This window comes from Pipistrellus hanaki (genome assembly GCF_964339955.1).
Source record: "Pipistrellus hanaki genome assembly, chromosome: 2".
NCBI classification, from domain to species: Eukaryota; Metazoa; Chordata; class Mammalia; order Chiroptera; family Vespertilionidae; genus Pipistrellus; species Pipistrellus hanaki.
Genome location: NC_140504.1, coordinates 95210728 through 95223919, shown reverse-complemented (window position 1 = coordinate 95223919; position 13192 = coordinate 95210728). Strand labels below are relative to the sequence as shown.

General features: G+C 41.1%; 1 protein-coding gene and 1 pseudogene across 2 annotated transcripts in view; both read right to left on the bottom strand.

Moving 5' to 3' along the window:
• Positions 1 to 1370: 1370 nt before the first annotated feature.
• On the bottom strand, positions 1371 to 2408 carry LOC311615346 (protein arginine N-methyltransferase 1-like; annotated as a pseudogene). The gene has a single exon. The product of its transcript is annotated as a protein arginine N-methyltransferase 1-like (transcript).
• A 1405-nt stretch (positions 2409 to 3813) lies between these two features.
• ANKUB1 (ankyrin repeat and ubiquitin domain containing 1) overlaps positions 3814 to 13192 on the bottom strand; it is a gene marked incomplete at its 3' end in the record, with an annotated part of 68050 nt that continues 58671 nt past the window's right edge. Inside the window, exon 7 of the mRNA XM_084875946.1 lies at positions 3814 to 3943. Within this exon, the coding sequence (XP_084732072.1) occupies positions 3814 to 3943 (130 nt within the window). The remainder of the gene's footprint in view (positions 3944 to 13192) is intronic.

The window sequence follows — 13192 nt, the reverse complement described above, 5'->3', positions numbered from 1 at the left end:
AACTTTTATTCATCAGATACCATTAATAAAATAAAAAACTGAGCCACAGATTGGTAAAAAGTTAGCAGCACATATGTATGATGAATTTGTATCATGAACATATAAAAATGTCCAATAAACAAATGGTTCAAAGATGTACAATCCAATACTTCAAGTTTTTAAAAAGTGTCCATTTACACTTCAGAAAATAAGATATACAAATGGCCAATAAACACATGAAAAAACATTCAAGGAAGGCTGTGCCATCTTACAGGGAAAGGAGGATCTTCTCTGAGGCCTGGAAAACCCACAGTGGAGGAGTCCATCGAGCAGCTGTGACGCCCCAATTGGCACAAACACATGGATTTAAGGGAGTTCTTCAATCACCCACAGAAAGGAGAAGGAACACTACATAACCAGACATCCTGAAAAGAGAGACGATGGGGAGACAAAGAAATAGCTCGCACATGAAAGAAAAGCAGGCATCACCAGAAACGGAAGTAAACGAGTTAGAGGCAAGCAACCTACCAGAGCAAGAATTCAAAGTAATGATCATAGGATGGCTAAAAAGAATGGAAGAGAAATTTGATTATATGAATAAGAAACAAGAGGAAATGAAGAAGAACAAAGAGGAATTGAAGAAGAACCAAGAGGAATTGAAGAAGAACCAAGAGGAATTGAAGAAGAACCAAGAGGAAATGAAGATGAACCAAGAAGAAATGAAAAATGACATCACTACTATGAAGAACTCAATAGAAAACATCAAGAGTAGACTAGAAGAAGCAGAGGACCACATCAGTGAGCTAGAAGACAAGATGGAAAAAAATACCCAATTAGAGCAGCTTCTGGAAAAAACATTCAATATCATTAGACATAAGGGAAATGCACATTAAAATCACAATGAACTCTGCCTGATGTTTTCTAGTGGTTAGAGTGTGAGACATGTACCTTTTGATGCGTATGCCTGAGTTACAGGTTGGATTCCACCCAATCAGGGTGGGGCGCAATCAATTGATGTTATTTATCTTTCTCTCACTCTCTCTCCTTCCTCCTCTTTCCTTCCATCCCTCCTTCCCTTCAACTCTCTCTTAAAAAAATCAATGGAAAAATATCCTTGTGTGAAGATTAACAAAAAAACAATAGTTGTCATTTCTTTTTCTTTTTTCCCCTCCAGTGGAGGATTTATTGGCATAGATATAACCATATAAAAATGTTATAAAAACACAGTCATGAAGTGCCCTTCCCCCAACTTCCTACCCTGGACCCAGGTCCCTAAAACCCCCTTCTGAGGAGGGGCAAGGAAGGGGAGACCTGAAACCACCCAAGAATGCTGCAGCATCTGGGCCTGTGCAGGGCTGGCCCTGCTGAGGTGGAAGAAAGAGGGTATTGTCTCAGCACATTCTGTAGTCAGTGGAGCAGGACAGTTCCACACATCTGGCTCTTGAAGTCTGGGTCAATGGTGAAGTTCAGGTAGCGATTATCTTGGCATTGGGCCGCATGCTAGTGGTGCCAAAGATCTCCTCTCCTGTCTTCACCATTAGGTAGTCTTCCATGTAGAACACTGTCTGCTTCCAGTGCATGTATGATGTCTCATGGCTGGGGGAGAAGCCAGTCATCTTGTGGCAGGGGGTGAACTCGATGTTGATGTAGGCCACCAGGTCATGTATATAGTTGTGCTGCTTCACTTGTAGGCACCAGGGAGGAGTGAAGGTGAAGTCTTCCACCTTTGCAGTGTAGATGTCAATCTCCTTTATGAGAAGGTGTTGATGACTCGCTGCTTGGGGTCCACCACATTCATCAAGGGCTCCTTGAAGGCCAGGTATTTCATGCAAGATATATCAAAGTCATACACGTTCTCCCATCAGTGGATCTTGTAGTCTTTATATTACCAGTCCTCCAGGGCTGTCATGTTCAGCGTGGCTGGGCCTGAGAAGATGAGGCCATTGGGTGCCACCACATCTTGAGCATAGACCACAGTGCTGCGCATTGACTGATAGAAGAGACAGTAGCCCATCCACTCATTGATTATGTCAATCTTCTCCACTGGAAGCTCCATCTTTTCTACCTTTCCTTTGACGATGGTCACCACACAATATAACCTGTTGGCTTTGATTATCTTCACTGCATAATCAGAGATACATACTGGAATTATCAATTTCCATGACCTTGCGGGCCTAACCTTCTCAGAAAACATATAGAGAATCCCATGCCTGAGCCCCGTGCAGCACCATCTTGGTCTTGAAGAGGAGCTGGTTGTGAAACATGGAGGTGCACATTTCCTCTTTTAGCATCCCCTCATGGATGCCAAAATGAGGGCAGGAGTCAGAATGGTAATCTTTGGAGGTCATGTCTAGAACATTGGGCTTCTCACTGTTTTCTCCTAGGGAACTCCAGCTGCCTTGGCTGTTGCCATCTTCCAGAGATGTCATTTCAAACCCACTAGAATAATTAAAAGTCAAAAACACTGATGACACCAAATTTTGGCGAGTATGTGAAGCAACCAGAGCAGTTGTACATTGTTAGTGGAAGTGTAAAATTATAAAACCACTGTGGAGAACTGTTAGACAGTTTCTTTTAATGTTAAATTTATACTTACTCTATTATACAACAATTCCACTCCAGGTATTTGACCAAAAGCAATGAAAACATGTATCCAGAAAAAGATATTTTACAATGTTCATAGCAGCTTTATTGGCAATGTCCCCTAACCTGAAGCAACCCAAATGCCCATAAATCATAGTGCATCTATCCATAGAATGGCATACTACTCAGCAATAAAAATAAAATGAATGCCATAATAAGACATGCAACAATGTAAATGAATCTTAAAATAATAAATTGAGCAAAATAACTTGGGCACACAAATGAGAACCTATATGATTCATTTGATTGGGAAAGTTCAGCTATGAAGATAGAAATCAGAATAGTGGTTGCCTATTGGGGGTTGGGATAGATTTGGAAAGAAGCTTAAAGAAACTTTGGCGTAATGGGATTATTCTACCTTTTGATTGGAATACTGGTTACATAGATATGTATATTTGTTAAAGTCATTGAGTCTTACATGTAAGATCTGTGTGACTTAGTGGATGTAAACTTTACCTCAGTTAAGATAATTAATAGAAAGCAATATTTTAGTAGATGTTCAAAAGATGTCTGAGACCAGTACTAGACTTAGATTGTATTTTTTAAAATATATTTTATTGTTTTTTTACAGAGAGGAAGGGAGAGGGATAGAGAGCTAGAAACATCGATGAGAGAGAAACATCGTCCAGCTGCCTCCTGCACACCCCCTACTGGGGATGTGCCCGCAACCAATGTACATGCCCTTGATCAGAATCAAACGTGGGACCCTTCAGTCCGCAGACCGACGTTCCATCCACTGAGCCAAACCAGCTTCGGCTAGATTGTATTTTTATTGTAACTCTCCTTGGAACTGTCCCTAAGTAGAATTTCTTAAATTTTATTTTTTCACTATATACTGCATTCATATGGTTTAAAAAACAAAAACATTCAAACAAATCCTGGGGGTGGAGGGAGAAATAGTAAAAATTCTTATTTCTGTCCTTGTTTCTAATCCTCCCAGGTTCCTCCCCAGAGGCAACTACTATTCTCAGTTTCTTATGAATTCCTTCCTCAGACTATGCAAAAACAAATGCCTTAAGTTTGATAAGTCCAAGAAAATATGGTGCTTAACATGAAATATCTTATTGACAGATATATAGCATTGGAACTGTGATTAGGAATTACAGCATTATAATTATTAGAAATTTTAACATTAGAACTGGAGATCCTATCTGACCAATTCTTCACCCAATCAAGGGTTAGCATGACTTTTCAAAGTGCAGTTTCCAGAGGATTTTCACATGCTGTCATTTTTTCTTGGGTAGTCAAGTTAGAAATGTTCTTTTTGGCTAAGACTTTTGCTATTTCTAACTGCTGAAGCCATCGTTTCTCTTTAAAAGCACTGTAAGAAAACAAGATTGATTTATTTATTTCACTGATGAAGTTCAAGCTTTTATTTAATTTTTAATTTTTATTGAATTTATTGGGGTTATATTGGTTAATAAAATTATATAGGTTTCAGGTATACAATTCTATAATACATCATCTGTACATTGTATTATGTGTTCACCACCCCAGGTCAAGTCTCCTTCCATCACCACCTATCTCCCCCGCACTTACCCTCTTTTCCCTCCCCGACCCTTTTTCCCTCTGGTAATCACCATACCATTAGACGTCTGTCTGTGAGTTTGTTTGTTTTTCCTTTGTTTAATCTCTTCACCTTTTTCACCCAGCCTGGCTTGGGGTCGAAATCCGATGCTTATCAGGGGAATCTGAAATCTCAGCCACCTTTCCTGTCTTCACCATGGGAACAGGGCCATCCCTTTTCATTCCCTGCCCTCCTGCCAGTCTTGATGTGGCTTCCTCTGTAATTCTTTAGTTATAAGACTTTTCTCCAGCTAGTCTTCAGTTGGTTTTTCAGGTTGATTCCTCTACATTTTAGTTGTAATTCCAGTTTGGTTTCGTGGGAGGTTAGTGTAATATCCACCCACTCCAGCACCATCTTGGATCTCCAAGACATAATTTATAAGGAGGTCCAATCTTGTCTCGTTTATAGCAGAAATGATGGAAATCTTTAGGTTGATTTTTGTAGCTGTGGCTAGTTTATCTTATCACATGAGTTAAGATATAAAACAGGAAAGAGTAATCTTTCTAAAACCAGTTCATTCTGAAGCCATGGGAATGGTATTTCTCAAGGCAATATGTATCATAAACTTAGAACCCACAACTAGAAACAGAAAGCTACTCAATGTCATATAAAAAGCCACTCAAAAAGTTGAAACTTTTTCTACCTGTTCTCTAGGTATCCTATACATAACATATTCCCTAACCTATTCTCTCTTCTGCTTCTTCTCACCAAGACAAGCACTCAGTTTGCACTGGTAAGGTAGTAAATATTCTGATAGACTTTAACTGAAATGCAATGAAAGTTAATATTTTATGATAGCTATGAGGATACCAGTTACTGTGTAATCTTTTCTTGTAAATTTGAAAGTAATTGCTCCTAGTTTGTAGGATGCAAATAAGATTTACTACAGAAGGGTTTTATATTCCCTTGAACATTGGGGCCCTCCAAGATTCTATCTTTTGTCTTCCTTTCTTTCTTTCTGCACCTTCAACATAGGAGGCCTCATTTATTAATTGCCCACACCCATGCCTTCTAAATCCTGGGCTTTCTTAAAAGTACATATCTCCAATTAGTAAAAAACTAGAGGCCCAGTGTGCAAAATTCATGCATGGGGGAAGGGTTTCCCCTCAGTCCAACCTGCACCCTCTCCAATCCAGGACCCCTTGGGGGATGTCCGACTGCCAGTTTAGTTGAACATTCCTCTCCCAATCTGAGACTGCTGGCTCCTAACTGCTCACCTGCCTAGCTGCCTGATCTCCCCTAAATGCCCTCCCATGCCAGCCTAATCACCCCTAACTGCCTCTACCTGCTGACCTGGTCATCCCCAATTGCCCCCTCACTGGCCTGTTCACCCCCAACTGCTCCCCACTGGCTTGGTAGTCCTTTACTGTCTCCCCTGCCAGCCTGGTAGCCCCAACTACGTCCCTCTGGCCCCCCTGATGACCTGGTCACCTCCAACTGCCCCCCCACTGGCCTGGTCACTCCCAAATGCTCCCCCCACTAGCCTGGTCACCCCAACTGACCTATCCACTGGCCTGGTTGTCCTTTACTGTCTCCCCTGCCAGCCTGGTCACTCCTAATCGCCCCCTTTCCAGCCTGGTCAACCCCAGCTGCCCCCCTACCAGCCTGGTCACCCCCAATTTCCCCCTCCCTGCCTGGTCACCCCACACAACCTTCTATTCAGTCGTTTGGTTGTCCCTTACTAACCCCGCTGCTGGCCTGGTCGCCCCATGCAGCCTGCTGTTCAGTTGTTTGGTTGTCCCTCATTAACCCCTCTGTTGGCCTTGTCACCCCACATAGCCTGCTATTCGGTTGTTATTGTTACTGTGACAGCATCCCAGATAATTTGCATATCCCTCTATTATTAGTATACATAGCATTTGGTAATTGGACACCCACAAATGCTTCCAACTTATATATCTTATATCTTCTTCCTAAATCTGTTCCCCTTCAGTATTCTTGCTTACATGGTTATTTTGTTACCCTACCATCTCCAAAGCTATGAACAAAATTCAATTCCTCCTTATCTGTCCATTCCTACATCCAGTTAGTAACAAATTTTGCAGCTTATTCATTATAAATATGCCACATTTTGCCTTTCTTCTATTTTCCAACTACTTCTGTTTTAGTCCAGGTCTTTGTTGCCTTTTGCTTCTATTATTGCAGTCTCCTAACTTTATTGTAGTCCCTTCTTACCCGCAAAATTACTTCTTTCTAGCAAGTCTTCCACATATCTTACCAGATTTATCTTAAAAAATAAACAAAAACTGATTATCTCACTTGCCTGATAAAAAATAACTTCTGGCCGAAACCGGTTTGGCTCAGTGGTAGAGCGTCGGTCTGCGGACTGAAAGGTCCCGGGTTCGATTCCGGTCGGGGGCATGTACATTGGTTGCGGGCGCATCCCCAGTGAGGGGTGTGCAAGAGGCAGCTGGTCGATGATTCTCTCTCATCGACGTTTCTAGCTCTCTATCTCTCTCCCTTCCTCTCTGTAAAAAATCAATAAAATATTTATTAAAAAATAAAAAATAAAAAAAATAACTTCTGTGATCTCCTACTTACTTCCTACCCCATGGAAAAGGAATACGAAGCAAACTCTCCACTTGGACACACATGATGCTTCTCAATATAGGTATAATGTACCTTGCCAGTTTCATCTCATGCCATTATCTCATATCCTTTAAAATGCCTTGTGTAAATCCACTTACTTTCTTGAAAAAAAATTTTTTTTGCTTCTTCACAGAACAGTCAATACCTTTGACCATGTTTCCACCTTTGCTTGGCTTCTTTTCCATACCACCACCATTTTTATCTGGCAAAGTCCTGTAAATTTAAAGGGCTTTCACTCTATCATGAAAGTAACTTATTATTTCAAACATTTGAATTATATCCAAATTTGCCTGATTCTTCATCATCAACATCATATATATATATATGTATATATGTGTATATGTGTATATGTGTATATATATATGTATATATGTGTATATGTGTATATATATATGTATATATGTATATATATATATATATATATATATATATATATATATATATATGATTATATGAGAGAGAATTATTGACTAGCTTCCTCTTGCACAACCCCTACTTGGGATTGAGCCCACAACCCAGGTATGTGCCCGTGACTAGAATTAAACCCAGGACCTTCAGTCTGTAGGTTGATGCTCTATCACTGAGTCAAATTGGCTAGGTCCTGCTTTCTCTTTAATGTTCTGTATCAACTACATGCTTTACCACAATGGCGATGACTCCTTGGGACCTCTAAATGGGATTAACCCATAAATGTTGCTCATAAAATCAAGTCCTTAGCCTTAAGGAAATCACATTTAGCCATTCCCCATATACCACCTGACTTGATTTGAAGTCCTCTCACCTTTTTCATGTATGCCTTAGTTCTTCCTAGGCTCAGTGCTCACCTTGCATTTGAACTCTGGCTTTTCTGCATTTACTCAGAAATGATTCATTGAACACATTACATGTCAAACAGTATTCCATGTACTAAAAAAACAAAAAGTGAAAAAAAAGCCCTCATGGAATGTACATTCTAGTGAGGAGGCAAATATACAAAATAAAGGGCTAGTATAATATCAGTCTGTGAGAGATCCAAGATGATGGCAGATAGGTGGATGTTACACTCAACTCTTCCCAGGACCAAACTGGAATTGCAACTAAAATGTAGAGCAATCAACCTGAGGAAACAACAGAAAAGCTGAATGGAAGTCTTATAACCAAGGATTTACAAAAGAAGACACATTGCAACTGGTAACAAGGATAGAAATGCAAAAAGGACTGGCCCCACTTTTTACCAGTGGAGGCTGAGCTTCTGAAGAAATATTTTAGCTGTGGAGGTTTCTCCTAAAAAGTGTAGGGTGTCAACCCAAGCCAAGCTCCCCAACCCAGAGCACAAAAGCTGGGAAGTCACCCACATAACATCCAGCGGTGAAAATCAGGATGTCCACCAGGGATAGACAGGAGTCTGTTAGAGATACAGGTAACCCATTAAAGGGCCAACACACAAAATCTCATTCATAGTCACTGACCCTGAGCTCTGGAGGAGTCGGAGGGAGCAGAGTGAACTAGAGTACAACTGGGGTTTGTGGCTTTGGAGAGAGAGCTGAAGGAACAGCTGCTAAGATACCTGTGCTGAGTCATTCTCCCATACCACAGACACCATCTTTCTTGGGTGGAGCACATTCCTGCATATGGCTTCAGCCTAGGGGAATGTAATGGCCCCACACTCTGAACTCTATATAGCCCTATCCTGTTGAAAAATCAGCTGTCTGGGCCTGAGTGTAGAGGTCTGAGAAGACTCAAGGGTTGTCAGTGACTGAGTTGTGTGGCTCTGGATTGGGCTCATTACCTTAACTTTCCAGTGAGCTTGACTGATGTCTCCCCTCATGTGAGATCTGCTAGCTCTAATCTTCAGGCCCTTGAAAGTTTTATTCCACTGACTCCTGGTGGCTCTGCTGTACTGGAATCTTGTCAGAATCTAGGATAGACTGGGTTATGTGGCTCTAGGACAAGGGCCATTTTTCCCTCACATGCCTATGTGGTGCAGAGTCCTTCCTTCACAGGGCCAAATCTTGATCTGTTTGGGCCTGATAAACTCTGCTGGTCTCATACTGATGACTCCTTGAGATCCTTGCCCACCATAGAAGTGTACAAGCACCAAGTGGATAGCAGTTAGTTACCCTGGGACATTTGCTAAGTGGCCTCAGAGCTAGTACTGGCACATATTGAACCTCTATCAATCTGCTGAACATCACTCGCCCCTACCTGGTGACTCACTAAGAATATACCTCATGCAACTTGTTCAGTGAATGAGCCTAACAGGCAACCACCAGGCAGAGGCAGGCAAGGTGTATCTCAGAGTGCCTTGGACTTTTGCTGATCTTCCCTAAGGCCCAGTACGGGTAAAAGCCAGCCTTGGTGTGTAGCTTGGTCCTTCCCATGCACACACAGGCTCAATAGAGACAACCACAAACTACAGATAGCTTTGTAGAACCAAAAAGGTAGCCCAGGGCCAGTCACAGACTGACATTAGCCAGCACCAGAGTCTTCCCCAAGAAGCCCTAGACGCAACACACATAATGGCCAGGTCCAGATAATATCAGAGTAGAATCCAATTACCTTTACTAGTGGCATATTCAAAGGGAGTCAGGAAATAGACAACACTAAGGTGAATTCTACTTCATGTGGTCAACATCTGTACAACAGCTCATGCACTTGGATTGGAGTTAATTCTCCCAGTCAGTCAGCTTGAAGGTCAACCTCATGCATGAATGAGCCAATAGCAATCCAAACTAAAGTACAACTGGAGGGTTCACATAACCCACAGAAGGAACATTCTGGAGCATTTAGTTAAGGTGATCAAGGAGATTGCACCACTGGTTCCTATAGAACAACTACTACATAAGGCCACCTTACCAAGACTGGGAAGTCATAGTAGAACTACCTAATACATGGAAACAAACAAAAAGAGGCAGCCAAAATGGGGAGACAAAGAAATATGTTCCAAATGAAAGAACAGAAGAAATATTTAAAAAAAATAAAAAGCTAAATGAAATGGAGACAAGCAATTTATCAGATATAGAGTAAAAAAAAATGATTATAAGGATACCAAAAAAACTTAGTGAGGTCCGGCCAGTGTGGCTCAATGGTTGACTGTCAACCTATGAACCAGGAGGTCACGATTCAATTTCTGGTTGGGGAACATGCCTGGGTTGTGGGCTCAATCCCTGGTACAGGAGGCAGCTGATCAGTGATTTTCATCGTCAATATTTCTATTTCATCATCTCCTTCCCTCTCTGAAATCAATAAAAAAATATATTTAGAAAAACTTTAGTGAGAATTATAACAGCATAAAAAAGGACTCAGAAACCATAAAAAAGAATCAGTCAAATATGGATAATACAATATCTGAAGTGAAGAGTAAACTAGAAGGAATAAACAGTATGTTGGATGAGCAGAAGATTAAATAAGCAATTTGGAAGACAAGGTAGCAGAAAATATTCAATAAGAGCAGCAAAAGAAATCTTTATTATGAGGATAGCTTAAGAGACATTTTTGAAAACATGAAGCATCCACCTTATAGGGGTACCAGCATCTACCAGAAGGAAAAGAGAGACAGCAAAAGATCAAGAACCTATTTTTAGGGAGAGGAGGAAGATGGCAGTGTAGGTAAATACAGTTCTCACCTCTGCTCACAACCATATCAAAATTACAAAATGTTGGTTCTACAAAGCTATCTACAATATATGGCTGCCTCTACTGGACCTGGGTGTGCATGGGAAGAACCAAGCTACACAACAAACTATGGGACAATCATCACTCAGAAAAGCCAGAATGGAAGTCCTACAATTCGAGAATTAAAGAAGAAATTATATTGAGATTGGTAGGAGGAGTAGAGGCACATAATGGGCTGGTCCAACACCCATAAGTGGCATTTTATTAATCCAGAGGGATATCTTGGCTGTGAGGCCTACGTTAGGAGCAAGGGGTCTAAGCCCCACACCAGACCTCTCAGCCAGGGTTCCAGTGCCAGAAAGAGAAGCCCCCATAACTTCTAGCTGTAAAAACCAGTGGGGATGGTGCCTGAATGAGTGGCACAGAGGCTGCTGGAATACTCTTAAAGGACCATTGCATAGAGTAGACTTACTCAGACTCTTGCTCTCTGAACTTCAGCACTAAGGCAGTAGCTTGAAAAGATCCAGGGAAGTATGGGAAGAGCTAAATTGTCAGGCATCAGGGTAAGAACTGGCAGGCAGCTTTTTCCCAGACAAAAGTGCTGGCAGAGGTCATTGTTCCTATGTTGAGACTTCCCCTGCCGAAGAATATTCTGGCAGGTGCCATATATGAATTTCCATCAACTTGGATCATACTGTTCAACCTGTCCTGGTGATTCCCTGAGATGCCACCCAATTTTCAGCCCCACCCAAGCTGTTTGAGGTGGTCATTCCATATAAACAGCTTGTCTTAGCTCAGGTTTCAGACTTTTCTAAAATACCTCAAAAAAGCAACAGCTGCCTCAGCATGCCCATACCTTTCAATAAGAATCTCCAGGCCCAACACTGGCAGCATCTTGCCAAGACTCATAGCTTGGCCTTTCCTGGGCACCTCCATTCCCCAAACAAGTAGCAGACATCTGCAGATCACTCTATAGTTTGTGCTAGGTGGCCCCAGAACATAGGCAGTAGCTGACTTTCTACTTCCTGGGAGGCGCCAGAACCACTACACCTGGTGGTAAGTTTTAGACCATACAGGATCATAACATTACTACATCTATGAGTGACACAATTACGGGGCAGACTCAGTGAGCACCACTAAGGCCCCACTTAAGCACGTCCTGCTCCATAGGGGCATTTCCTACACAGCAGCTCTTCCACTCTAGTTGCAACTGGTCCATGCAACCAATCATTAGCCTGGGGTCAATCCAGTGATGCCAACAGCAAGCAAGGCTCAACTACAACAGGACAGTGCACATAACCCACACAAGGACACACTTAGAGTGCCCAAGTCAGGTGACTGGCGAGGCTGCCACTGAGCCCTACATGACACCTAATACACGAGGCCTCTCTACCAATTCTAGAAAACATATAAGCTCTAACTAATACATAGAAACAAACACAGGGAAACAGCCAAAATGCAGAGACAATTAAACATGTCACAAATGAAAGAACAGAAGAAATCTGCAAATAAAGAACTAAATGAAATAGAAGCAAACAAACTATGAGATTCAGAGTTCAAAACAATGGTTGTAAGGACTCTCAATAAATTTAATGAGATCTTCAAGAAACTTAGAGAGAACATCAATGACATAAAAAAAAGACCAGTCAGAATTGAAGCATACACTAGCTGAAATGAAGAATAATTTGTAGCCCTAGCTGGTTTGGCTCAGTAAATAGAGCGTGAACTGAAGGTCCTGGGTTTGATTCTAGTCAAGGGCACATTCTCAGGTTGCATTCTCGATCCACAGAAGAGGGTGTCCAGGAGGCAGCCAATCAACTGTTCTCTCTCATCATTGATGTTGATGAGAACTCTCTCCCTCTCCCTTCCTCTCTGAAATCAATAAAAATATATTAAAAAAAGAATAGCTTACAGGGATTCAATTGTAGAATAGAGGACATTGAGAATCAAGTGATTTGAAATATGAGGAAGCAAAAAACACCCAATCAGAAGAGCAAAAAGATCAAAGAATCCCAAAATATGAAGAGTATAAGGAGTCTCTGGGACATCTATAAGTATACCAACGTTCACATTACAGGAGTTCCAAAAGGAGAATAGAGGGAGCAAAAAATTGAAAACCTATTTGAAGAAATAATGACAGAAAACTTCCCCTACCTGGTGAAAGAAATAGACTTAAGAGTACAGGAAGAACAGAGAGTATGAAACAACAGGAACCCCAAAGAGGCTCACACAAAGACATAACATAATTAAAATGCCAAAGGTTAAAGACAAATAGAGAATCTGAAAAGCAAGAGAAAAGCAGTTAGTTATCTACAAGGGAGCACCCATACAATGGTAAGCTGATTTATCAACAGAAACCTTGCAGGCCAGAAGGGAGTGGCAAGAAATATTTAAAGTGATGAAAAGCAAGGAACTATAACCAAGATTACCCAGCAATGCTATTATTTATAATTGAAGGTTAGATAAAGAGCTTCACAAATAAGAAAAAGCTAAAGGAGTTCATCACCACCAAACCAGTATTATATGAAATACAGGTCTTCTTTAAGAAGAATAAGAAGTAAAAGAAAAAAGATTAAAACATGAACAATAAGTCCAGCTAGCATGGCTCAGTCATTGAGTGTCAACCTATGAACTAGGAGATCACAGTTTGATTCTGGTCAGGGCTATCGTTCAAATTTGAAGGGGAAATAAGAGGCTGCACACGCAAAAAAAAAAAAAAAAAAAAAAAAAAAAAAAAAAAAAAGGCTAAACTTTAGCCTACAGTTGGAAGCCAGGTGAAGGGTGTTATTATGTAATTCTTTTTGCAGATAAAGTTCTGTT